The 26,308-nt window shown below is 45.1% G+C and overlaps 2 protein-coding genes across 14 annotated transcripts in view; both read right to left on the bottom strand.

Moving 5' to 3' along the window:
- LOC135259839 (protein MON2 homolog) overlaps positions 1–4,851 on the bottom strand; it is a 29,597-nt gene extending 24,746 nt beyond the window's left edge. For all 3 annotated transcript variants that reach the window (XM_064344678.1, XM_064344676.1, XM_064344677.1), the window contains exon 1: positions 4,345–4,851. In XM_064344678.1, the coding sequence (XP_064200748.1) occupies positions 4,345–4,452 (108 nt within the window). In that variant the 5' untranslated portion in view covers positions 4,453–4,851. The remainder of the gene's footprint in view (positions 1–4,344) is intronic.
- A 714-nt stretch (positions 4,852–5,565) lies between these two features.
- On the bottom strand, positions 5,566–25,747 carry LOC135259840 (ubiquitin carboxyl-terminal hydrolase 15-like). Of its 11 annotated transcripts, none has more exons than XR_010331395.1 (23): positions 25,593–25,747; positions 23,522–23,649; positions 22,721–22,851; positions 20,323–20,449; positions 20,079–20,224; positions 17,660–17,721; positions 16,664–16,750; positions 14,789–14,933; positions 13,626–13,799; positions 13,104–13,262; positions 12,412–12,636; positions 12,075–12,158; positions 11,617–11,711; positions 11,316–11,504; positions 11,012–11,139; positions 10,385–10,654; positions 9,926–9,996; positions 9,466–9,581; positions 9,141–9,290; positions 8,834–8,937; positions 8,361–8,449; positions 7,409–7,871; positions 5,566–7,246 (listed from the first exon to the last, which is right to left on the bottom strand). XR_010331395.1 is itself a non-coding variant. In XM_064344679.1 (22 exons), the coding sequence occupies exons 1-22, from the start codon at positions 25,679–25,681 to the stop codon at positions 7,626–7,628; spliced, it is 3,015 nt and encodes a 1,004-aa protein (XP_064200749.1). In that variant the 5' UTR covers positions 25,682–25,747; the 3' UTR covers positions 5,566–7,625. The 11 variants fall into 11 exon arrangements, 4 of the variants coding, with proteins under 4 accessions (XP_064200749.1, XP_064200750.1, XP_064200751.1 ...); XR_010331394.1 differs by having other exon boundaries at positions 5,566–7,310; XR_010331391.1 differs by having other exon boundaries at positions 7,342–7,871.
- Positions 25,748–26,308: the final 561 nt, after the last annotated feature.

Consider the following 26,308-nt stretch of genomic DNA (forward strand, 5'->3'; position numbering starts at 1 on the left):
CTCTGTGAATGAATGGACATACCTAATGCTGTGGTTCTCTTTGTGGCTATTAAGGAAGCTTTGTCTTCCTGTCCATGATAGCAGCGAGTCCATTATTGCAGGTTATTCCTGGAATAACCTGGAATAGCAGTCATACCCTGTGTACTGGCACCGAAACTGCATCTCCGATACGCCAAAATGTGATGTAGATCCTGTAATGTCTGGCACACACATACAGCCTCCGGGTGCACCAGCTGTGGGGACGCACCACGCAGGAAACGCAAACAGCTGAAATTCACATTCTTTCACACGGCTTTTAGAAATGAAATGAAACATTCGAGCGATGCTAACAGGGTTTGACTTCAAATACAGCCCTCGGTTTAAACCCCACCTCCCTTCAAAGGCAGAATCTAGCGACACGTATTTTTAACATACGTAAGAAGGGTTGAAAACATTTCTGTACTTCTCACACAGGCTGTAAAAGCCATTTGAAACACCTTTTTTGTCTGAAGATTAAAGCCTGTCACATTCCAGATGAACACCGCAGGAGAACAGAAGGAGAGCCATGGGCAATCTCACTCTGCTTAAATCACTGCTATTGGGCTGCAGTTTACAGTTAACCCAGGATACCATCATTTACAAAGACACAAGATGACATGAAGTGAAATGATCACTCTGCCTGCCTTTAATAGGGGAATGCGCCAAGTTTTGATGACAACTTAGTGTTCCATTCCCCATCCTATAATTTCTATTACAGCCAAACCCAGAAAGAACCCAGCCTCAACTGCAACGTGGCTGACACTTGGGCCCTGGCTATACTTCCTTCCCTTTGGGTATTAACAGGAAGTAGTATCCACCCACCACCGTTGAGTACTCTGTGATTGGTGCAGCTCCCTCGACTGTTTACTACCAGTGAGCTGATGTCATGGCTGTCTCACCCCTATTTTAGTATCACTGGAGCTAATCTGGGGTAAGTAGGGGTGTTTGAACTAAGTACTGATGCAATAGTCATCAAATTCAATGATTTTCTGAATTCACCCCTTTAAGGTGTAAGATCACAAATATGTGATTAGAATGTTCTCAACTGAACCTTCTAACGCTGACGCAACAACAGCGACTGGTAATTGAAAACAATGGAGGTCCAGAACACTAAATTAGGATTCTGAAAAAACATTCCAAAAGACCTACTCTTTAAAGGGTTAAAAGGAACTGACGCCAAGCCTGTCGATCATAAACTAAATAGCTCAACTTCTCAAACTCTCTTAAGTTCAGTTCCACTGAGAAAGAAAGAAAAAGAAACTTGGGAAGAAAACAGTCAGGGCACCACTAAGCACCCCACCCCCTTCCCGAGCAAACTCGTCATTCTGCCACACACCCCTCTGTCACACTGTACAAAGCCACCCACTTAGCACATAGACTCAAAAAAAACAAAAAAAAAAAACATCTGCAACCATTCTGGGAAACGTCTGTTTTTCTTTCGCTCCCACAAAATACGAACAATTGCACAAGCGGACTTTTTTTTCTAGAAGGCAGCCAAAACCGGGGAGGAGTCGCTCATGCATTACAGCGGGACCGTCATCCCCTCCGCGCAGGACAATTCCGAGACGCCCGTTGATGAATACAATACAAAACAGTAAAAGCCACCGGTGCGAAGGAACTGTGGACGTCCGTCCATTATCTATACCTGCTTATCCTGGGCAAGGTCGCAGGGGGGTGCTGGAGCCTATCCCAGCGTGCACTGGGCGAGAGGCAGGAATACACACAGTGGACGTTTCCACCGCAAATGGAAAATCAGTGCAGGGCAAACAGAGACGAGGTGGGAGAAGATATTACACTGCAGTTTATGTCTGAATCTGGGTGGAACGTGTGCCTGGTATCTATTATGGCTAAGGAGGTGGGCTTTTGACGCAAAGCGTGCAGGTTCAGATCTCAGGTGGGATATTGCCATTGTACCCTTGGGCAAGAATGACCTAGATTGCGTCCATAAACATCCAGCTGCATAAATTGATTGCGTAACATGTATAAGTCACACTGGTTAAGGGTATCCACAAAGCTAATAACAACAACAACAACAATAATAATAATAATAATAATAATCTGGATATTTTGAAGATCAATTTCCAGACAGACTTTTGAATTACCAGAAAAACAAAAACTCACAACTCATGAAAAAAATTTGAGTATATCTCGTCATAGCTTATAGGCTACTTACTCCTGTCCACACCTTTCAGTAGCCTAATTACATTATGCCATTACAACATATCCACAACTCTATACATTTTAAATATAGTTTTCAAATATACATACCCTGTACTGTGGGTAACTTGGAAACAGCTGATGATTCAATTTAGTTAACAAATGCCTTTAATTTGCTATTATAAATCTAAGAATGCCAACACTTCTGAGTAAACTAGGTCCATTATATGATCGGCTGTTGATGAGAGACAAGAGATAAAAGTTATTTATGGACACCTAAATGAAAAATAAGGCCTAAACAGGGCAGGTTTCAGAGTCAGAAAGGAACTCAGCTGACCAACTTTATGTTTGGATAAAATATGCCAGGGAAGTTTTTAGGTGCTCTTAGCCGCTTGCTACATACTAAGTAATGAAAAAATAAATAAACTCATCTACTGAGCTTGAAAGCAGCTCATATTCAAAACAAGAAATAGCATGGCACTACAAAAAGGACCCACTGGAATTTGCCCACTGAAAAGGCTGTGCAACCAGCAATAAAAAGTTGAATTCACAATCCAGCTCTCTCTGAAACAAGACCAGGTCAAAACCTAGTATATGGCTGGACCTAACACACTTCATCCGGCCGACCAATGGTGTAACTTCATAACTCGGCCGACCAATGGTGTAACTTCATCACTCAGTCACTTAGTCACAGACATTCGCGTTTGTAGGGCTGGCCCCGCTGTTGCGGTCCAGCCAAAAAGGGGTTCTGGAAAGGTTCTTGGGCCTGTCTCCATAGGGATGGTAGGTGTGAAACGTGTGAAAGCTCACAAACTGAACCATTTTGTCCAACAGAGATCCCTTGAACTAGATAGGGTGCCTCTATGGAGACACAGAGAAGCCTTCTGGAACCCCTTCTTCTGAGACTGTAGAACTCTGCACTGGACTGGACTGGTTGGGCCAAGCAAAACAAGTTAACACGTGCTGTAGGAGTGGGGTGTGGGGGTGTTTGTATTTTTCTGAAAGAATGAATGACTCTGTTGTTCTGAACTCATACTAACCCAGTGATCTCGACTCAGACAGGCCTCTCTGTCATAAGTAGGCTTAAATGTGACACGTCAGTTTCTACGAAAGAAAGCATCTCCTTGTTCCAAAACCAGAATCTGCCCTTCGGAAAATAAGCAAAAGCAGTTACGTGTACATGAAATCGCCCAACTTCAGATCGAGCACTTCAAGACTAAAATCAAATAGGCCTACACCGAAAGCCTTATGCACATGTTTTGCTTGATAGTAATGTTATTTTATTTTATTAGATAACGTTGTAACAAAGTATTGCTGCTGTCCTGTCCTTAGCAAGCATGCTCGGAGGAGCAAGAAAACAATGTGTGCGGCTACCGCTGGTGAGCAACCGCTATAAGGGAGCTGGCAAGATACTGAAGCATCTTCACTTCAAGTCAGTGACCCGTCAACTGTAGTGGAATGTAAGTTCAAAAAGTCTAACACGGTGTCAACGTCATTGTGGCCAGCCTGGTTTTCAGAGAAGCCCCCGAACTGATCCCAGCTAACTCTGACACAACATGAAAGCGCCATTCGTTTTTAATTTTAATTTTGCATATGTACAGCTATTGTCTTACCAAATGCCTTATTAGCTACAAGTATAATCATTATAGCAGGGCTCGACGCTAACGTTCTTCCACGGTGCGCATGTGCTCCTAAATTGAAAATTTAGGAGCACAATGCATCCCAATTATTTGTCAGTTAGTACACACAAATTGTCAGGACAGATACTCGTAAAATGGGAGCACTGTAGAACGCTGTATAGTAACGTTTTCAACACAGGTGCCAATATAACCAGCGATCTTAGATTATTCATCACTTTCATACACACACCGGACATTTAAATCTGACTTTAGCGTAACGTTACGTTACGCTAAAGTTCCTGCCATTCACGCCCACACGGTAGTTCTACCAGCCGCTTCTTCCAAAAACGCAGCCCGGCGTTGCATCCCAACTGGTTTAATTTGCTTAGAACAAACAGGAAACAAACGCGTTTAATTTACGGAGAAAACGCACAACGAAATCGTACCAATGAGTTAGACAGAAAGACAACTAGCAAGTTAGAGAAATCAAGGAAAACTACAGGTAAGATCTGTCCAGCTATGAATTTTAGCAATACACCAGATCAGGTACCTCTTTGACTGGGGGGAATTTTTTCTTGCATTCCATGGACAGCGACCGCAAATCCGTCTGCATATTCTCAAGTAATTTCTTCACCGCTTCGGGGCTGCTGGTCGTCATTTTCGATACTGCCTTTGTCAAAAACTCTCGGTGTCAGGTATTTAAAAAAAGACTGTGATCGCAATCCTAGGACACAATCCGGCCTACTTTTTACCTCCTGTGGAAAAAAAGAAAACGTTTTGTGCCACCACAGAAGCGTCCATTGACACAATCTTCCAGTCCTCAGATTTGCACTTTCCGCCTGTCAAACCGATTTGCAGTGGTGACACACGTACATGCCGTTCAGACACAGATCCCCGTGTCCTTACAGTTGATTGTAATCATTATAAGGCAGTCGCCTTCCATGCGAAAGGTTCACTAAATGTGATTTATATGTAAATTTGAGCCCGAACTATCGGGGCTTCTCGGTCTCCACCATTTGCAGCAGCAGTATGAAGCAAAAGCCACAATAAAAATGTGACTTCCGGTAACCACTAGAGCGGGAAATTTCACAATAAAAGTAAAAATTCACGCTTTCTTAGTATTTGCGTTGCATTATTGACTCAAAATGACATGTAATCCTGTAAGTATACTATTGTTTGGTTAATATGAATAGTTTGTTTACATTTTTGTAATAAATCTCATCGCGTGGTCAACATTGCTGTTCCAGTCCCACAATTCCCGAGTGCCCACTGACACGTCATTTTCAGCTTCCGTAAACACGGACAGAATTTTCGTGACGCCTGGGTCAGAGTTGTGAAAGGATGATTGTAAAAATGTCTGGGGGTCATGAAAACTCTTTAAAACTTTAAATGAAAGAATACAATTCATGCACTAAATACTGAAAACAAATATGATTTAACCAGTGTTAACAACTGGTAGACAACCGAAAAGGCCGTGCTTAATTTTAGTTAACGTGAAATTGAATACTGTCGCTTTAATTAGTTGCGGTATTTTATCTGTGTCGAAACAGTTTTCCGCGGATTTACCGTACTTTGCGTGTTCTATCGCCACCTGGTGGGAAATGTACAGGGCTGCACCTGTACTGTGGGCACAAGCCGTACAGTGCAATTCTGAACTAAAATCGTGACATGGTCTCGTTTAAAAATGATATTAAATGTAAACATTACAAAGCACCGGCACATGGATAATCACAGCATTATTTTCAGACAAGATAATAGAAAAGAAATAAAATTATGTACAAAGACTATGGCTTTGCATAACTTTATTTAAATTTGTGTACAAATAAACATGCACATTTCAAATGTAAATCCACGTGAACTCAAGTGCAGCCAAATATGAAACCAGACCCCGCCCACCCCCCCCCCACCCCAGTCCCAATCATGCAGGATACAAATATTAATCTTACAAAAAAAAAAGTCTAAATCCAAGAGCATCATTAAAATACTGAATACCCCACTGAGCACTGGTGGGAGTCCTGAGTGACAGAGCAACGCCATGTCATATACACATTCCCTCTTCTCTCAGTTTTAAATATATTTCACCATTTTTGTCATGCTAACATATAAATAATTTACCATATGTACACTCACAGAGTGACCTCTTATATACAGTATGTATAGCTTCTATTCAATTTACTGTCTCTCACACAAATTAATATTACACTCTACCCCCCGCCCAACCCCCCCAAAAGCAACAGACCACTTCATGTTCCTGCTTATAAGTCACCATAAGCAGCATTTCCCTGCTTCTTTGCATAGCGCCACTTAAAGGCAATGATGTGCCAGTACATCCCCACATTCAACCAAAAATAAAACAAAAACTGCATTTCTATGCCTACAATTATGAACGGGGGGCAACAGTTAAAGCGTCAATCTCAATCTCTTGACATTTCTGTGTTCTGTGGACATTCTGGCCCAGTTAGTTGGGAGTCCACTGAGGCGAAAGGCCGAATGTAGCCGGCAGACAACCCCTCCACAGCGACGCAGGCTGACAGTGACATGAGAAAGCGAAAAATTAGCAGGACTTCAGATTACAGTAAGGCGGTGGTGATTTTTTTACTATTTGGACATTTTTTTAAAAACCAAACACATCACCCAATATTCAAAATCTCAAAAAAAAAAAGAATCTGCGTTTACCGCGTGAAGCACAAAGGTGAGAGGAGAAACCAAACTCTAAAGCCTGGAGCCTGTGTGGTTAAGACAGTTTGGCGTGGCTAAGAGGACGTGTGTGCAAAGCTTTTATGAATTTACGCATGTCTACAATTTCTAAAATAGAGCAGCATTCAAAATAATCGTGGCTGTTCCGAGGTTAAAAGCATTCTTTCCTTGAAAGGAGCAGACAGGTCTTATGATACATTCCCCTCCGTAGTCAGAAAGCAGTTCATGAAGTCTTATTATTTCAATGTGAAGAACCTCTGGGTGGTTGTAAGAGCGCTGGCGTATGTGGCACTAGTTTTTGCGCAGCGTCTTAGCTGTGAACCCACAAACTGCGCTGGCCTGACTCGAGGTATTTACAAAGCAGAGTTTAATCAAGATTAATATGCAAAAAAAACGCTTTGCTCAAAGGAACGCAAACCAAACATTGGCAAAAGGAGAACCGACCGCGGCGCGGCTCGCCGACGCTCTTCTGGATGAACAGGGTCACGCGCGTAGCGTGCGCGGGTGCCGCCTGCTTATAACGCGTGCGCGTGCGAGCGAATCCGCTCGCCATCGTCAGCAGACCCGAGCTGGGCACAGGAGCAGGAAGTGGTTTTCTGGAAACACAAAGGCGCGTCTGTGCGTTCTGACCACTGAAAAACAAACGGGGCTAAAGCACAAGAGCCCTGAGGGCTGAGCAGTTCCTCATTTTGGGCCTTCCCTGTGAAGTCTGCAGAAAACGCTCTTCCTTCCCTGTGAAGTCTCAATAAAACACCCTTCCTTCCCTGTGAAGTCTGAAGAAAACACCCTTCCTTCTATGTGAAGTCTGAAGAAAACACCCTTCCTTCCCTGTGAAGTTTCAAGAACACACCCCCCTTCTGTCCCTGTGAAGTCTCAATAAAACACCCTTCCTTCCCTGTGAAGTTTCAAGAACACACCCCCCCTTCTGTCCCTGTGAAGTCTCAAGAACACACCCTTCCTTCCTTCCCTGTGAAGTCTCAATAACACAGCCCTCCTTCCTTCCCTGTGAAGTCTCCGTAACACGCCCCTCCTTCCTGAGTGTGTGTGTGTGTATGCGCGCAGACTGCAGCCCGTCTGACTCAGGGTTTGTGCTCCTCTGTAGTGCGTGTTAAGATAGCTCCTCCCCCTCCCGGCTCAGTGAGCGTTCATCGTGACATCATGGTCGGGCTCCTTCTCCTCGCTGTCGTCGTCATCCTCTTCGTCATCGCCATCTTCCTCGTTCTCGTTCTCATTCTCGCTGTTGTTCTCCTCGTCTTCCTCGCTCTGATTAGACGCTCCCTTCTCGGAGCTGGCCTCCAGGGTCTCCCGGTCCAGGGGGAAGTAGCCTGTGCCGCTGAAGGTGTCCCGGCGCTGATAAAACAGCACGTATGCCGCCTTGGACTGGACCAGAGAGGGGAAGTTACTCACAGAGCCAGCAGCAACAAGCACACAATAACATATACACATCCAATCCCAGACCTGCTTACTGAAATTACGCCCAATCACAGCCCGGCTAATTGAAATTACAACCAATCACAGGCCTGCTTACTGAAATAAATACACCCAATCACTGACCCTGTTGTTCACATTATACCCACCCAAATGAAGGCTTGCTTACTGAAATAAATACACCCAATCATTGCCCTGTTTACTGAAATGCATCCACCCAATTACTGCCCCCATTCATTACAATAAATCCATCCAATCACCACTCTGTTCACAGTCTGGCACTAAAAAGTGACAAGTTTTTGCACTTCTTTGAAATCCCAATCTATGTTAGATGCAAGAGATTTTCTGTGCCAACAACGCTCATAGAAATAATTATTTTAGAATTACACCAAATTTATGTGTAAAAATGAATTGGACAGGGAAAAGGTCAGACCGGCTCACCACGATTTGATCTTCACTAGCCGGTGACACACTGCTGTCATCAAAGTAGTACCATTTGTCATTGTCTTTGTTCTTAGCAAATGCTGTATCTGAAAACCAAACATGATCATATTAACCTTGATAGAAAATGGACTTAAACACTATGATCCATAAGCACAATAACGGACATGAATGTTCTTATCTTCCAAGGCCAAGTGTACCAGTAGAAAAGAAGGCAAAGCTAGCTTTGAAATGGAACATACTCAAATATATTGTAAACATGCACACTTTTTCAAAAATATAATGATAAATATATTTCACAGAAGCGTAATGTAATATCTGAAAATAGCAATAATTAGTATACTTCCACATATATTGTGAAGTGTTTCAATAATTAGATAATATATTTTAATGTTTTACTAGAGTATATTGAGTATATATTTGAGCAAAGTGTTTTGGCTAAATAGACGTGTAAACAGAAGGGTTTTCCTTACAGTGACCGCCTCCCAATCCGCCGTAGTGATTGGACACAGCGATGAGGTCATAGGTGCAGGGACCGGTGTTGGGGTTTATCAGGAACTCAGACATGTCTAAATCCCTGCAGGAGAAGAGGGAAGAGACTCAGACAAGTTTAAATTCCTGCAGAAGAATAGGGAAGAGACTAAGACATGTCTAAAGTACGATGTTGAGTCAATGTTGAGTTAGGCCAGCGTTTAGGCAGTGTTAAGCCAATCTGGTGTTGAGTCAGGGTTGAGTCACGCCGCTGTTGAGTCAGTGTTGAGTCACACCGGTGTTGAGTACCTGAGGGGGAAGTCCACCAGGAAATCCAGTTTGTCCCTCATGTAGCGGCTGTAGGAGAAGCGCTTCAGATGCACTACCAGCACCGGCGGCAGCGACCACAGGTCCAGCTTCTTAAAGGCCTGCTGGTGCTCCTTACAGCTTGGACAGTACCTGCAATGTTGCAAATTGAACTGTAATGTAAGTAACAGCTTTATAAAAAAAGTCTGAGAATACACATTTTTTCAAGTTAACATAACAAACACCACTGAGACTTTATTTAAGAACGAGCCCGTCTGAGGAGCGGGAGGGCGCGTCGTTCTCCGACAGCGTGTCTCGCTATCCTCACCAAGGGTCCTCCGCTCCCAGCTTCTCCTTGGTGGTGAAGAGCTGGATGCAGTCCTGCAGCTGGAAAAAGGCCTTCTTCTGCGGCTTGTACTCCATGCTCTCGTGCTTCTCAAAATCCTTTATATTTCAGTCAGTCGGGAGAGGAAGGGGGGGGGGGGTGAGAAATGAGTCACTTCCATAGTGTTTACAGCGTGGAGGAAAACGCACGCGTGCACACACACACACACACACACACACAAAGAAATAGAATTCCCTACATTATAATACTGCACAATGTCTTATTCTTTAATTGCACAAATGCTGGAAGTATTTTGGTTAACACTGACGTAACTCTGTTGCATGCACACTCTGTTGCATGCACAATGGTAAATCGGCCTGGAGCACTGTGCATTCAACAGGACTGGACAGTACAGGTGAGTGACAATAACTTGGGCCAATCACGTGTTTACGATCAGCTTTACCTCTGCTAAACGTTCATCAAAGTACTTCTTCTTTATATCCGGTTCCCAGTCCAAGGAGATATAAGACCTTTCTGTTCAAAGGAAAGTAATATAAGACTTATGAAGAAATTACACACAATGGAACATTATTAGGGCTCTGCAATCCCGGTTCCAGAAAGCCAATGGGATCTGCTGGTTGCTATTTTCACCTTAAAAATCAACAACCAGTTGAGACCCAAAAAACCAAGAGAGGTAACTGTATAATACAGAACTATAACTGATCAATTACGTGCGCAGTAAGAACAAGACCCAGCAAATGCTGCAACTCTCCAGGACCAGGGCTGTAGACAACCCGGTATAAAGAAAATGGTTACCCATCATCACACACATAAAATGTATTTGCTGATAAAGAGGGTTGCGGGCCCAGAAAGTTCCGGAGACACTGATCGACAGGACCGCGAGCGGCCCCGTCGTACTCACCACTGAGTCGAAGGTGCGCCTCGTCAAACTGGATGATTTCGGGCTCGTCCTGGATGGAGTCGGTCCTGCCCATGTTGTTAAAGTGGAATGTGAAAAGCCTTTCTCTGTGCTTCGCCACCGACTGGCTCTCGCTCGTCTGCTCTGGGCCAACGCCATTCGCCAGGTCGTTGTCCCCGCCCACCGACCCCTCCGATTGGCTGTTGTCGTTCTCGGAAGGCAGCTCCTGGTCTTGACTGGACTCCTCGTCCTGATCGTCCGTCTCCATCTCACCTGGCACAGGCGGCAGCCAATCAGTGAACAGACACAAAAAACCCGGATTTGGGACTTGCATCTGAAATACCCTTCAGCCACAGTGAAATTCCTGAATGTCACTGTGATTAATTGCTTAAACAATGTTGAGCTGAAAATGGTCAGAGATCTACAGGAGTGTTTTCAGATTTTACCAGAATAACAAGAGATTAGTATCTAAAGTATGTATTTGACCCAGGATAAGGCTAGATTAAATAGGAGAGGGCCTGATGGGGACGAGGCAGGGCAGAGTGTGGTGGGGCAAGGGGGGGCAGGACGGGGCAGGGAGGAGTGGGGTGTGGTGGTGCAGGAGGGGGCATGGGAGAACACGAGACTCACTGGGATTGCCCTCCTCTAGGACTCCATTGGTGTTGGCGTTGCCATTGATGCCATTGACTTTCGGGACGTGTGACACTACCTCCTCCTCTTCCTCCTCTTTGACTTCATCAGCCATGCGGATGTACCGGCTGGAAGCAGAAAGTACACTTTATGTTTCTGGAGATCTTCAAGGTGCACGCAAACCCCAGCAGACTACTAACCAGCTCACTCATCCAATCAAAACCCATGTTAAAGACAGATGGGTGGTACCATCCAATCAGAATGCATGGTGAGGGGTCCAATCAGAGCGGGGCGGGGGCGGTACCTCATGCGCAGCAGCAGCAGGTTGTAGAGCTTGTTCCTGCTGAGTCTTCGGGGGACGCTGATGAGGAAGGGGACGCCGAAAAGAGGGGTGCTGGTGTTGTTGAACCCCGACTGCCTGTACTTCTCCCTCAGGTGGACCGGGACCACCGCCTGGTCCGAATCCTCCGGGCGGGTCGCCTCCACCTCGAACCTGCGCGTTCAGCAGAACGGGACCGTAAGCGCATCACGGACCGACCGCAAAACACCAGTCTGACCGCAATCGTGTACCCCAGGAAGAGAACGCCGTCCCCCCAGATTCTTACACGTAAATGTCGTCCCGCTCCATGATGCTGCTCAGGTTCTCGTTGGTGGCGAATATTCGGTGAAACCGGTGATTGTACACGTCCGTCACGATCATCTGCGTGGAGAGACAGAGAGAGACAGAGAGAACAAACTTTAATACGATAGGATAAAAAGAACGGAGATGTGTGACTCTTGTTCATTATTTTATACTTTACACTATCAAAATGACATTATTATTATCATTTTATTCCATTTTAAACCTAATTGTAATTGTATTAAGTAGTAATGGTTGTTCACGTTGTACTTCTACTTCCGTGATGTTATACTACTAGTTTTGTATTTTTCTTGTTTGCTTTGGCAATATGTACTACCTGTATTTCATGCCAATAATGCATACTGAATTGAATCTCAATTGAAAACATGTTCAACTGCCCTTGCATTCAAAAGCAAATGAGTTTCAACAGCTTCCCGTTTTTACCTTGTCGGCAGGTACCCCTGATAAAGCAGAGAGGGAGGCGCAGAGGTCAGTGATGCCCCCAACTTTGGGCACGGTCAGTTTGTACTGAGATAGACAGAGAGAGAGAGAGACAGAGGGGGAGAGAGAGAGAGATTGACTTTACTGTCCCAATAGGCAATGCTTTGTGGAGTGCCACGTAAAAATGTAAAATAAAAATAAAAAACTAAGAGTGTAGAATTAACACACACAAGTACACACAGGTTATACTTATCTCTATCCTGTCATCATCACATTCCCCACCACTGAAGAAACTACAGACAGACTACATGCCCCACAATCCCCCAGTCTGGGACTGTACCTGTGTGGGTCTGGCCAGGGGGTCCATCCACACCAGGCAGACCTCCACAGTGCGCTCCTTCTTCATGGGCAGGGGGAGGGTCAGGTAGCAGAAGGGGTCAAAGGTCACAGAGACTTTGGCGCAGACGGGGCAGACCAGGGTGGATTTGAAGAGGCCGTGGAAGATGTCCACGATGATGGAATCGTTCCTCTTTATGTGATTCTCCCAAGCTTCCTCCGCTACCACCTGCCATTGGAGACCAGAGAGATCAGATAGACAACCCTCTCATAAACTAGATAGAGACCACAGTGTCACAAACCAGATAGAGACTGCTCTGTCCACAGAGACCACTCAGTCACAAACCAGATAGAGACTGCTCTGTCCACAGAGACCACTCGGTCACAAACCAGATAGAGACTGCTCTGTCCACAGAGACCGCTCTGTCACAAACCAGATAGAGACTGCTCTATCCACAGAGACCGCTCTGTCACAAACCAGATAGAGACTGCTCTGTCCACAGAGACCGCTCTGTCACAAACCAGATAGAGACTGCTCTGTCCACAGAGACCGCTCTGTCACAAACCAGACAGAGACTGCTCTGTCACAAACCAGCCTGGAACAGGTGAGCTAGCAGAATAAAAGGTGATGTGGGTGGCTGTTGGAGGGGGGTGATAGGGGGACGTGGGGAGATGGGGGGTTAGGGTACCTGATACCTTGTCGGGCCGGCCGTCGGCGTCTTTGAGCAGGATGTAGGGCTTCTGCCTGATCCGGTTCAGGTCCTCGTGCAGCCCATCCAGCAGGAACGCCAGCAGCTCCTGGGAGTCCTGCTGCTGGTACCCCGAAAACTGGGGGGCGAAACGGCCCACCTGCGTCTGCACGGGACAGAGGGAGGGAGAGGGAGGGAGGGAGAGAGATGCCCATTCAGCGAGATGCACATAAGTAAACTCACCTGTGTCACACTCAGGCCACTGAGGCTAGTCTTGGCTAACATATTCCACAAACACGCTAAGGCTCCCCACAACAACAACAAGCAACACGGAACATACAACAGCACGCAAACAACATGACCATACAAAAACAGAAAACACAAATCAACACAGCACAAAATGATCCAATCGGACAGACACACAGGCACACGAACGAGAACCAAATCAATCAAATCACAATCAGATAAGATCTTAATCGGATCTTGGCACGAACAGGCGCAGCTCGAGAACGCAGAATCTCAGAATCACCTTGAAGGACCTGGGCGTGACGTAGCTGTACTTCCCTGACCACACCTGCTTGGTCAGCTCGGCGTAGGCCTTGGCGATCTCCCCCCTCATGCCCAGGGGGTTGTCCACGTTCAGCTCCTCCTGGTATTTGTCTCTCAGGAAGTATTCCGTGAGAGGAGGGACATTGCTTAAACACTGCGTTGAAATAATAATAATAGAACAGATGAGAAAAGGAAACCGAGGCTGGAGATACTGGCCTGTGTTTTACGGAACGTGAAATGAAAGGTGGAATGTCGAAAAGGAGGGAAGAAGAGGAAACGGGTTAAAAACACAAAGGGCCCTGTGCATGTTCCTGTGACCACACAACGTGTGCACACAAACTGTGCTTGTGCCTCACAACATGAATGTGACACGCCCTTTGCTATTAACACATATACAAATTGAACAAATAAAGATAAGAGCACTTTGCGCCATTTTCCTGTTTCTTCTGACTCAGAGAATCGCCAGGAGCGGAGACGGGTTCTGCTAACATTTCCTCACTGCACTAGCTGTGCCCTAAGCCTGGAATGTTTGTGCGTGTGGTTGCGTGTTTGTGTGTGTGTGTGTGTGTGTGTGTGTGTGTGTGTGTGTGTGTGTGTGAGTGTATGTATGTTTGTGTGTGTGGTTGCGTGTTTGTGTGTGTGTGTGTGTGTGTGTGTGAGTGTATGTATGTTTGTGTGTGTGGTTGTGTGTTTGTGTGTGGGTGTGTGCGTGTTTGTGTGTGTGTGTGTGTGTGTGTGTGTGTTTGTGTGTGGGTGTGTGCGTGTTTGTGTGTGTGTGTGTGAGTGTCTGTGTGTGCGTGTATGTGTGTGGGTGTGTGCATGTGTGCGTGTTTGTGTGTGTGTGTGTGTGTGTGTGTGTGTGTGTGCGTGTTTGTGTGTGTGTGTGTGTGTGTGTGTGTGTTTGTGTGTGGGTGTGTGCGTGTTTGTGTGTGGGTGTGTGCGTGTTTGTTTGTGGGTGTGTGCGTGTTTGTTTGTGGGTGTGTGCGTGTTTGTGTGTGTGTGTGGGTGTGTGTGTGTTTGTGTGTGTGGTTGCGTGTTTGTGTGTGGGTGTGTGTGTGGGTGTGTGTGTGTTTGTGTGTGGGTGTGTGCATGTTTGTGTGTGGGTGTGTGCGTATTTGTGTGTGTAGTGCATTATAAGCAGACCTGCACGGCAGAGTTCATAAAGCAGGTGTTCCCCAGGTTGCAGAGCCCACAGAGGCCAGGAGTCTCGCTGCGACAGCCCGGCTCTCCCCGCTCATAGCTGCTGTACCCGGGGCAGGCCGACAGGCAGTAACTGGAGTTCTTCACACTTCAGACAGAGAGAGAGAGGAGACAGGACAGCGAGTTCACAGCAGGACCGTCCCCACAACACACACACACACACACGGACGTGCACACACGCACACAAACAGAAACAAACATCAGAAACATACAGAATGTTCTCAACATTATAAACACACAAATTGATTAAGAGGTTTTCCCCCATAATTACGAGCAGCGGTGGAACACAAGCCAAGAACTGAAGTACAGAAACTCATTAAAACAGGATGCGAACATGCACGGAAAAGCGTCACAATAAAAATAAAATCAGCACAATAACAACCTCACAAAAAATACTAAAAACAGGAAACACGACTGGCAACCCACTTATAATGAAAAATAAAAACAAGAAAAAACAAGCAGAACAATTTCACAGTACGATAAGGAGCTATATTGAGAACCGGACCTCGGATGACAGTGCAAAGAGTCTGTACCATTGCTCGACCGGGTCGGCACTCTCTACACTCCCCTGCAAGTCTAGACACTCTGTGGCACACCACCGACAGCATCTCATTTCAGAACCCCGCCCCTCGCGGTGCCATCGCACCCCCACTCCCGCAAACCCCCCCAGCTTCCCACAACAAAAAACGACAGATGAGAAAAAGGAGAGAAGAGATGAGGAGAGGAGAGGAGAGGAGAGGGGAGGGTACAGGAGAGGCAGAGAAGTTCCGAGGGGCCTGTATGACATCACCGCCCCAGTGCATCGTGGGTTCTATTTATAGCGGCGGGAGGGGGGGAGTCTGAATCTGCAGAATGTAGCGGGATGGAACGCGCGCTGCCGGCGTTCCGCGACTCCATTATCGCCATTAATGCCTCCCAGCACAGTGAGAACGGAGATTACCTCTCCATGTCTTACATGTCATATATTATTCATATCGTATTACATGGAATGTTTATTTTATTTCTGCAGAATCATTTTTTCAGAATAGATATGAGGGTATTAATTAAAAACGATAATTTAGATGAGTTTAGATAATTATTTTGTCTTCAGTATCCAATTTCTCAGAAACTGAATACAGGAAAAGTTAATGGGAAGAAAGCAATATTGGAGCACTGGGACACACTGACATCCCCCCTTTCTCCACACTGCAGTTTGGGGTGGGTTGGGAGGGGGGGTGCATAAAGCAGTACGGTCTGAAGGACACAGCCAGCACTGCAGCATATACTGGGGGGATAGAGAGAAGGAGAGGGGGGAGAAAAAGAGAGTGAATGAGCAGGAGAGAGAATGAGATGGGGGAGAGCAAGAGAGTGAGACAGAGGGACAGAGAAGGAGACTGGGGGGGGGATCACATCTGGGAAAGAACACTTCCTTACTGATTTACATTCAGTACAGATCCATGGAATCACAGTAACATTATGACAGTAGTTATAATGACATTTCGACACTCATGCTAACATGCAACACATCCCAGAAGACATGGTTCAGGGATGATTCACAGCCACTACAGTGCAACCACGTTAAAAAACATAATGGCCTACACCACATCACTGGAGTGAGCAGCACATAGATTATACCCATTCCATCATGCAGGTGTGTACTGCTAACAGCAGTGAGACAGTCAAAAACATCAGAGCAAGAACTGGAAGAGAGAGCCTGGAGAACCCAGAGAACCCATCCAGCAAGGCGAATGAATCATGTGTCTCTGATTACAACACGCCCCGCAAGTCATTCCCAAACCACACCCCCTAACACCCCACACACACCAACCCAACTCTTACTTTCTGTTGCTGAAGCTGTTATAATTGTTTGTGAGAGAAGAAGGGGAGGTCTTTGGCAAAGCTGAAAGATTGGAAGTGCTTGATGACCTTGGAAGATAAAAAAAAAAATAGTTTCACCCATTAGAAAAGAAGGAGAGAGAGAAAAAAGGACTCAAAAGTTTGATTTAGGGACGAGAGCCAATTCACAAATTAAACCTTGTCAACACAAAAACAGCAGATCAGAAACTAAAGAGCAGTTGTGACAGAAGTGTCCATATTGTTCAGAAAAATTTGGCACCTTAGGTGCTACACACTCTAACACACACACGAAAGCGCACACACATAGACAATACTACTCATGCACACACACACACACAACCTCTCCCCTGACCAGCTCTACCACCACCAGTGAATCAAACATAGAAGGGAGTCCATTTCAAAGGAGAGGGCCCAAGATATGAAGTCACTCATCAGTGCAACGCTACACACACAATGCGTAGATAAGAACAGTTCTGACATCCTCACCACCACCACCCAACTGTGAAGTTAGATTTCACTACAGCAAAGCCAGTCAGTCACATTCAGTCACAATCAAAGCGTCAATCAGTCATTCACAGTCAGTCAGTCAATCTATCAATCAGTCAACCAAGAACAACAGTCGCAAACAAAACAATGGTCACAGTCACAATCAAAACAATGTCAAGCCCAATGGCCGTGACAAATGCACACCGAGGCATTTGGAAGACAAGTTGAAATTTGAAAAGAACAGCCTAAATGTACAAAAACAGAAAAGATAAGTGAGGAGAGTCAAAGTCAGTATCATAACAGTGTTGGTGAGTGGATGTGTGGAGAACGTGTTGAAGCACCGCTGTATCGTGTACAACAGAAAAGAACAAACAACAAAGGGGCCACCACCTAAACAAAAAACCAAAACTAGTCTGTGAGGAGAGAGAGGCAGTCACTCCAACAGTCAGTCACGGTCACAGTCAGCCTCAGCTGAGTCGCAGTCACACTCACTTGGGTGTGGAGGAGCCTCTGGGCCACGTTCCGTCCTCATTTTTTTGCTCTATTACAAGAACCTGAAAGGAGAACCATCATTTCATCAATGCTCCGCCCACATTTTCCCACACCTGTGGGACGGACAAAGCTGGGTCACTTTTATACAGGGACGGAACGCAACTCAGCCGCGTTCAACACTGCTCACATGAATATTCTCCTAGCCCATGACCCTTTGTTACATTATTAGATTATATGACAACAGATATTACTACATGCTAACCACATACTCGGGGCTCTTCCTACAGTTGACAGCAATGGGCAGAATACGTAATTATATGCTGACATACTTATGACAGTGCTTATGAAATTATCTTATTTTCAAACCATTTCCACGAGCATAGAGGCTACGCGATGTTGATTGGTTGGCTGGTTCATGATGATTTATAACCAGCTATGGGTGAGAATCTTGCCATATTTTGACACCAGCCAGCTAACTCTGGTTTAGCTAGGTAGCTAGCTACACTAGCAGTAATAGCAAATACAACATTTGAGCAGCCATTATGACAGAGATGGTTTTTTACACCTACATGTTTATCAACTTCGTAAGGTATAACACAACACAAATATCGACTGATAAAATGCAATGAATAGCCCTACAAAACAAATATCATTGTGTTGAAAAGAGTATGAAGTTCTTATTATGTATTGCTGACATAAAAAGTGATGATTAAACAGTGGCTACTGTGGCGAGCTATATGCAGTACCTCAACTGGCCGCAAAGAGGTCCCTCACGTGACCTGACCTGCCATGCCAAAAGCAACAGGGTGCCAGCTGAGGAGAAGGCAACTGCCAGCCATCACATACACCCATATCATGTGACAGGTGATGCGCAACAGACCATGTGACAGGTTCATTTGCAGTTGCAGCTAATTTCCAGCCTCATTCACAGGAGTCTGACATGACAGATACCAGCCCAGTCAACAAAGTTCACTGTATCAAAGGCATGATAGTCAGGTACAGCCCACCGGAACACACAGAACTACATTTGTCGCTAAGCAACGGAGCACCATGACAATGGAGAGGCAGAGGACAGGCTGCTTTGAAGACTAAACCCTGAATGCCACTATTTTCAATAAACAGGCTATACATGGAGCCAGGCATAACTGAAAGGAAGGCATTTCATTTTTCCAATCCTTTTACTATACACTGCATTCCAAACACAGACCTTTGCAACTTATTACATAACAACAAGTACAAATTTAACTCACGCAATCCAGGAAAGTGCGGAATTAACATACAAACACATTAGCCTTTACTGAGGCTGTTTTTGTCCAAACTCTAAACTTTCCGGTCTATCCAAGTCCCATTACACTATATATAAGCTGTTGACTGTCGTGTAACAATATGCGCTTAAGATGTTAACCCAATGTAATTACACAGTTATTACAATACACAGTCATGGGAACCACTGAACAGGCCGGGAAATGTGTAACAGAACCAGGCGTGGTTTAGCCGTCCACAGGAACACTCAAACACAGAAAAACTTGAAATGCAACAGGCTGAGCATGAAAAAATATCAATCCAAAAATATCAATATGAAAAATAAATAAATAAATAAATAAATAAATAAACTTCCGGTAGACAGAAGGTAGACAATGAAAAGTGTGGTTTCTAAATCCATATTCACTCATAAAGCAGGTGAACACAGTGAAATCCTCCAAATAGAATAGATAGTCTGTGCTTTTGCTCTCCACGTGCCGGTCACATACCATAACTGGGAAAACGGTACGCGAGATAGAAGAACACTGGAAGAATGAATCCACTGTGTGACTCCATGCCATCCAAACACAATTCTGCTGTACAGTCCGGTGCCGTAGCAGCATCGTTAGAAAATCTCAGAGAATTTTAAACACACACCACCAGCGACATACAGGAGTGGAGGATAACAGAAAACAACCGGAGAGAGGACACAAGTGAGACCATCAGCAGCAGCTGAACTAACCGCACTTCCTCAAAAAATCTGGGCTTCACCTGAGCAGAACCGAGACAGTCCAAACCCTCCTGAAGACCAGGGATCACATTCACACGGCATCTCAGATTAGGAACGTTGATCAAGATTAGTTTTCTTCCGACAACATCCTAACTACCTCCATTACAAGCTAAAAGGCAAAACTGATCCATAATCAGGGCCTGTATTAAAACAGGATTATAGAGCTGATCTAGGAACAGTTTTCATGCCCATATCCTAAGTTTATAAATTCAGTGCTAAAAACAAAACTGTCAATGTTGTATTCACATTGTTCATATAAGGCCCAGCTGTTCAGAGCTAATTATCTGAGCAGCATGTTGAGGGTTATTTGCTTGCTGAGATAAATCCTGTTTTGCCGTATCCTGTGATATGTGACATTAGCCTTGTCTGCGCAGGTGTGTGGTTTACCTGTCCTTGATAGAGGCCGGCGTCCTGTACGGTGCTGTCAGGTTTGTTGAGCGGCTCAAAGGTGTTGCTCATGTACCTGTTCCACAGCCTGGTCTCCTTCTCATCCGGAATACTGAACAACTTCCTCATCTCTTTTTCTATGGTGTCTAGATGGGAACAAGCAGAAGAACAATAATCATCACACAACTTCCCATCCGTCCATGCGTTTAAAAAGCTCACACAGGTAAGAGGAGGAGGGCCTTACCTATGGTGTCCGCCTTGCTGAAGCGTCTGGTGACCAGGTTCTCCATGTTTCTGTTCTCGCACAGCTTGAGCTCAGTGAGATACACCTCCACCTTACAGTGCTTCACGAACATGCCCTGCTCGATCACCTGCAACCAAAGAGAACAGGTACGCTAGCACCAAACAAGCTCCGCTCAATAACCTGTAACCAAAGAGATCAGGTACGCTAGCCCAAACAGGCCCTGCTCATCCACCTGCAACCAAACAGACCAGGTATGCTAGCCCTGACAGGACCTGCTCAACCACCAAGAACCAAACCAAACAGATATGCTAGCTCAAACAGGCCCTGCTGAGCCACCAGCAACCAAACTGAACAGGTACGCTAGCACATGTTTTGGGGGAAAAACGAAGAACAGGGCACCTAGCAGATCTATGACAGTGTACCAGAATTGGGGGTCAATTCATTTTCAATTCAGTCAATTCAAAACAGGTCACTGGTCAACACCAAGACCACATGCACAGTCACACTTAACAAACTACTGACCATGGGAAAAGGTAGAAGCGTTCGACCTCCAGTTCAGAAAAAGAAGACGGAAAAGAATGCCACCTGCTAGCGACGGTGCGTCTCGAGCGTTCGCGTCCGCGGTATGTCTCGCGTTCGGAGCCTCAGAACCTGGCGGTAAGTTTCTCTCTCCGCCCGTTTGCCGTCGGGCTGATACAGCAAGTCATGCAGGCCTTAATTTAGCACGGCAGCCTAGCAACAGCTGAAGGGGGAAGCGTCCCGATTTATTTCACAACGGCCCGGCCGCTACCGGACCCCCCGCCACTACTGTACGAAGACCCCGCGAATACCGCCGCTGTGGCAAGGAAGGGGGGGGGGGGGACCAGCTGCTTCACACAGACCAGTTGCTTCACATAGGCGTACGACAGAAAGGACAGAACGCGTGCGGTGCGAGAACACTCGCCACTCCACAGAAGCCCCCAGCGCCGGACCCCCCCTCCACTCGATCCGCTCCGTTTCCGTCTGAGCCGGCGTTCCTCTCCCCTAAAACAAGGTCACCGGACCCCTTCCCGCGCCAAACCCGCGAGAACCCCCGAAAACAACCGCGGCCCGCGAACGGAACGGGAAACCCGGCTTTCGCGCCGAAGCACGTAGGCGAACCCCCCGAAAGTAGGAAAGAGCAGAGAACCTCCTGCATGTTGGCCCGGTCCATCGCCCCTTGCGACATCTGTGACTTCCACAGCCCGGTCGAAAATAGAAGCAGCTGCCACCCGACACCCTCCCCAAGCATACATGGCAAAAGGGGGAGGACTGATTAAGACACAGGGAAGCCACTGCAGTCGCCATGTTGCCCTGACTAGATGAATCGGCAAAAAAAAATTACATTAAATAGAAATCATACGGCTTCGGGTTGCATTTCAACTGCACGGCAACAGTGTGAAATCAAATTTAAAAAATCATGACATGACCACATGAAAAGAAAGAAGTAAAGAAAAAGAACATTTTCAGCAGAATGAAAAGCTGGTTAGTCTACTCTATATGAAATCCATCCACACAGAAGAGCGCCCTCTATTGATACAGAGAGGAGTGACTAATGAAAAATCAGAAAACGTGTTTTTGATTCAAGTTTAATTTGCATGACAACACATTAAAAAAAGAAAAAGAAAATTTGTAACTTTTAGTTTTATTAAAACCATTAAAATTACAAATGGCGTCACTGAGTGTTTCTTTTCAATACATGGAGAAGAGGTTGTTTTTAATCATCAGGAAAAAAAACCAAAGAACTTTTTGTTCATGACTATTTAGCTGAAGCATGTCTGCACAGATGGGTTTCATTCAACAAGTATTTTCATTCCTTTAATCATAACCTTTCTTGTTAGAAGGGATGTTTACAAGCAAAAGGACCGAGCCGTATCGGCACTGACCCAGTCGGCTGTAATTAGGGCCCTGTACCCAAATAGTTTTCTGATACCATAGCAGAGTCTAATGAGGGACTGGTGATTCAGGCACTGGTACTGGCACATTCTGAAAAAAAGCAAGTCACTCTTCCAGTCTAAGCCAGGTTAGCTAGCTTCAGCTCAGCCTTTCTACATTAAGGTTTAAATAAGGGCGTTGTAACAACGCGTTTATTTGGACACCAGGCTTAAACGGCACCCACATTTCCAAGACTCAGTGACAGTGTGACCGAAAACTGAGAATCGGCACTACAGTGTTCCAAATCGATATTAACTGCAGAGCTCTGATTCCAATGCTCTGATTCCAAACCTCAGATGAACTGCCGTGGTCCAACTGATTACAAACCCAGATTAACCGCAGGGGTCAATTCCAAACCCAGATCAATCGGACATTCTACAGATTAACTGTGGCATTCGCTTGCATTATATTTGCTGTTCAGGACTCAGGATTGACCCTACATTACCTTGCGTGCGATTGGCTCCTGGTTGTCTATCAGCCCGTACCAGCTGATGAGTTTATTCCACCCCTCAGCAGGAAGCAGGATGTAGTCCAGCTCGTCAATCAGGTGCTCCTTAAGGGCCAAAACATCATCCTCTGCACACAGAAGAGAGAACAGTGAATGCCAGTGCTGACTGACGTTTAACAGCAACATGTGGAGTAGGCTTGACACTGGTATTACATCCCTCTAAAACACAGTTGATACCAGTATTACCCGTGTCAGACTTCCCTTTAAACAGATCATTGGCCTCGAACTGTTTCCATTAATTTCCTAAAATAACAAGCGTGTCAATGATCTGAATAATCCATCAGCAGGAAAAAAAGTTTCCTTCATCAGATCATGTTAGGGAGATTAAACGATAAATTCAATTTAGAAAAATTAGTTTTACTCACTGAGAACACTTAAAAATTATATACCACTCTGTTAACTACCGCATTAGCTTTCAGCACAGCATGCAATAAAGGCTATCCAACAAAACCTGCACATTGCGTATCTTAGCCATATATTCCCCAATATTCTGCAAGTGTGAATGTGGAGAACAAAGAACACGTGTCCACAATTTTAAATAACGTCAACAAATGTGCACACTTTTGTGATACACAAACACAAACAATTTCACAGCTCACCAAATATCCTAATTGAAGAGAACTGGCAATATCTGATGGAATATTATGTAAATATAATATTAAGTGTTTATATTTATTTAATAACGTCAATGTCAAAGCTCAGATGCACTTTTATTTATTTTTCATCTTTTATTTTTACCTTTGAGGAGTCCAGAGTTGTCCACTGGGCCTGGGTAGACATTCTGCTCTCCCATTTGATATTTGTCCCAGCTGTCAAAGCCAACATATTTTTTCCACTGTTTGAACCAGCGACTGTCCACCAAGTACCTGCAAAAAACAAAAACAACAAAAACACGATAAATACAACTGAAACCGTAGTCATTTAACTTGTGGTTGCAATAGTGTTGCCTAGGTACTGGCACCAGCTACTAATGACGATAACTATAGAAGTCAAAGAGAAGCTGAACAGTACAATTTCGGAACAATAAAATTATCTGACTGATGATGAAAAATGATCAGTCACTTGTGTAAGGGGGTATGCAACCTCTGCTCTAATTGTACCCGCAAAACCACAGTTCCCCATCAACAGCCACTGGCTATCTTTATTTGGCACATAGCGAATGGGCTGGGATCTGGCTAGACAGTCACAGTCTAGAGAGAACTACAACTTTATAAAATAATTCAGAATACACTTATAAACACTAGCAGCTCTGCCAGCAGAGGGAAAAGGCCATTAAAATTAGCATTGTTAAAAAGTGCATTACAATCAGTCATCACAGAACTTCCCCTTTAAGTCTACCCAACGCAGCGAAGCGATTCTTCTTGATTTCTCGTGTTTAATTATGAAATACTGAATAATATAATTATTAGACGCTAAATCTCCCAAATAGAGCATTCCTGGTCGTAAGCTTGGGCACGCACACACGTACATTAATTCGGCATATGTACATACCCGCACAAGCGCGCGCGCACACACACACAAACACACACTCGCAATCAGACGCACACAAACACATGCACAAACAGCTTCTCTGAACAGCTGACAGAAGCAATAAAACTCTCTGATGCCACTGCATTTATCACCAAACAGCCACGAGATCGACAGGAAAGGTAGGACACAAGAGCAGATTGTCCGCTTGGAAAATACTTTTAATTGGTGGATATGTACGGAGTCAGGCTGACCAGTTCAATAGGCCTTTATCAGCAATGCCTGAACCCAAATGCCACAGATTCAAACCTCTAGTTCCCGTATAAAATCAAGTCACACAACTGCACTCAACCACCCCTTAATATGCTATTCACGTGATACCTTATCTTTCGACGATAAATTTTGATTTGCATGCAAGCACACACCCTTCATAAACAGAACTTGTCACTACAGGAAACAGCAAGTCAGTTGTTGAACACTGCCAGCGAATATTCCCGAGCAATATTTATGAGCCAGCGCTGACTTGGCAAAGGTAAAACACTAAACATTGGTTCTCAGTTTCTGAAGATAGCATGCCGACCTCTTCTAGAAAATTCCGTGCATTTGGACAGAATGCTCGAGAAAATTTTGCCCTCGAGGGATTTAGAAAACACAGTACATTTTCGTGTGTCTCACTCTCCAATCACAAAATTTGTTTCAGTCAACGAATTTAAAGGGGCGATTCACACATTGTTTATGAAATTTACAGATATGACTAAATACCCTGTTGCTGTCAAGCTAGCTGACCAAGTTCTGCAGTATTAACTTAATGCAAGCAGCGAAACTTCTCAGGTATCCAAAGCAAACGGTGGCCCGATGAACGGGGTTTTGTTGATCACTGACATGGTATGCCCGTATGAAAGGGACACTTCCTAGGGTTTCCTTTGCCCTGAGCACCCCTCCAAATGAGACGCCGTGGTTCACACAGACCAAGTTTATATCACCGGTTTACCTAGATGTGCTAAATTAACCAGTCCACACATCAATCCTAGTGATCACTTATCACTTCAGAGTGAACCCAAATAATAAAGTCCAGTAATAATAACCCGAATAATAAACTCTAGAAGGACTAAACATGTCGCCGATTTTTGATAATTGATTAAAAGCATTTACAGCTAGCGGGATAGTGTGTAGACATTCGTCGTTAGGTGTCTGCATAGCTTGATGACTTGCTGCTGCCTAGCCAGTTATGGCTAACGGAATTAAAAATGGCCCGTGTGTCACTTTCCCCTCCGACTGACAGCCCGACAATGCCGTGGATCAAAGCCCACAAGACCGCACACACTTCTTGGCTACCCCTTACCAAGTGTCCTCCTTCCGTAGCTGAGTTTTCAACAGCGCCGCGATTTCTCCCCGCTGAACCCCCAGATCAGCCGCTCCTCCCTCCGCCATCTTTCTTTAACTGAGCCGCTGCATGACGGGAAAGCGCGGAGTCGCTGGCTACCGTCGCGGGTCGTACGCAAGTAGCAAAAGGCTGTAAGCGGTCAGTAGGGGACGCTATGGACCAAGTTGCCTTAAAACTACCCTGGTATCTTGGTTTGGGCGAAAATCACTGCGTAACGGTGTTGTTAAATATTATTAAATTCCTGCATAAATAGGTAAACACAAAAAGACAGAGTTGTGTAGACATCAGCAGATGATATTCGGGTCCACGCCAATGTAGTTATGAATTGCACAAAATTCTTCTTTCTTTTCTAGTTATTACATTTTTGGTAATAATCTACACCTGATATTTGCCTCTTTAGGTGCTTTCCAGTAATATCCAGCTTGCTACATCTGGTAAATTAAGCGATTTAAAACTTGTAGAGCCTGACAGGTGTATACCATGTTTCACGTAGCAGGATTACTGAGTTCGCTGGATAACTGCGCTCAGGAATACCCGAAACAGCTCTTTTTACTTAAGTCCATGTTCCAGATTTGGCAGTGTTCCGGGTTTTACTTAGTGCAGTAATCCAGCAAATGCAGGAATCCTACTTCATGGAACACCCCCCAGGAAAAGTATTGAGCACACAACCAATT

Source organism: Anguilla rostrata, chromosome 7, assembly GCF_018555375.3.
Source record: "Anguilla rostrata isolate EN2019 chromosome 7, ASM1855537v3, whole genome shotgun sequence".
Classification (NCBI taxonomy): Eukaryota; Metazoa; Chordata; class Actinopteri; order Anguilliformes; family Anguillidae; genus Anguilla; species Anguilla rostrata.

Coding starts and splice junctions, on each gene's coding strand:
- LOC135259840 (XM_064344679.1), bottom strand. CDS start 25,681: ATGGCGGAGGGAGGAGCGGCTGATCTGGGGGTTCAGCGGGGAGAAATC. Junction 23,650..25,592: donor CTACGGAAGGAGGACACTTG/GTAAGGGGTAGC, acceptor TGTTTTTTGCAG/GTACTTGGTGGACAGTCGCT. Junction 17,722..20,078: donor CCGGCCTCTATCAAGGACAG/GTAAACCACACA, acceptor TTCTCCTTTCAG/GTTCTTGTAATAGAGCAAAA.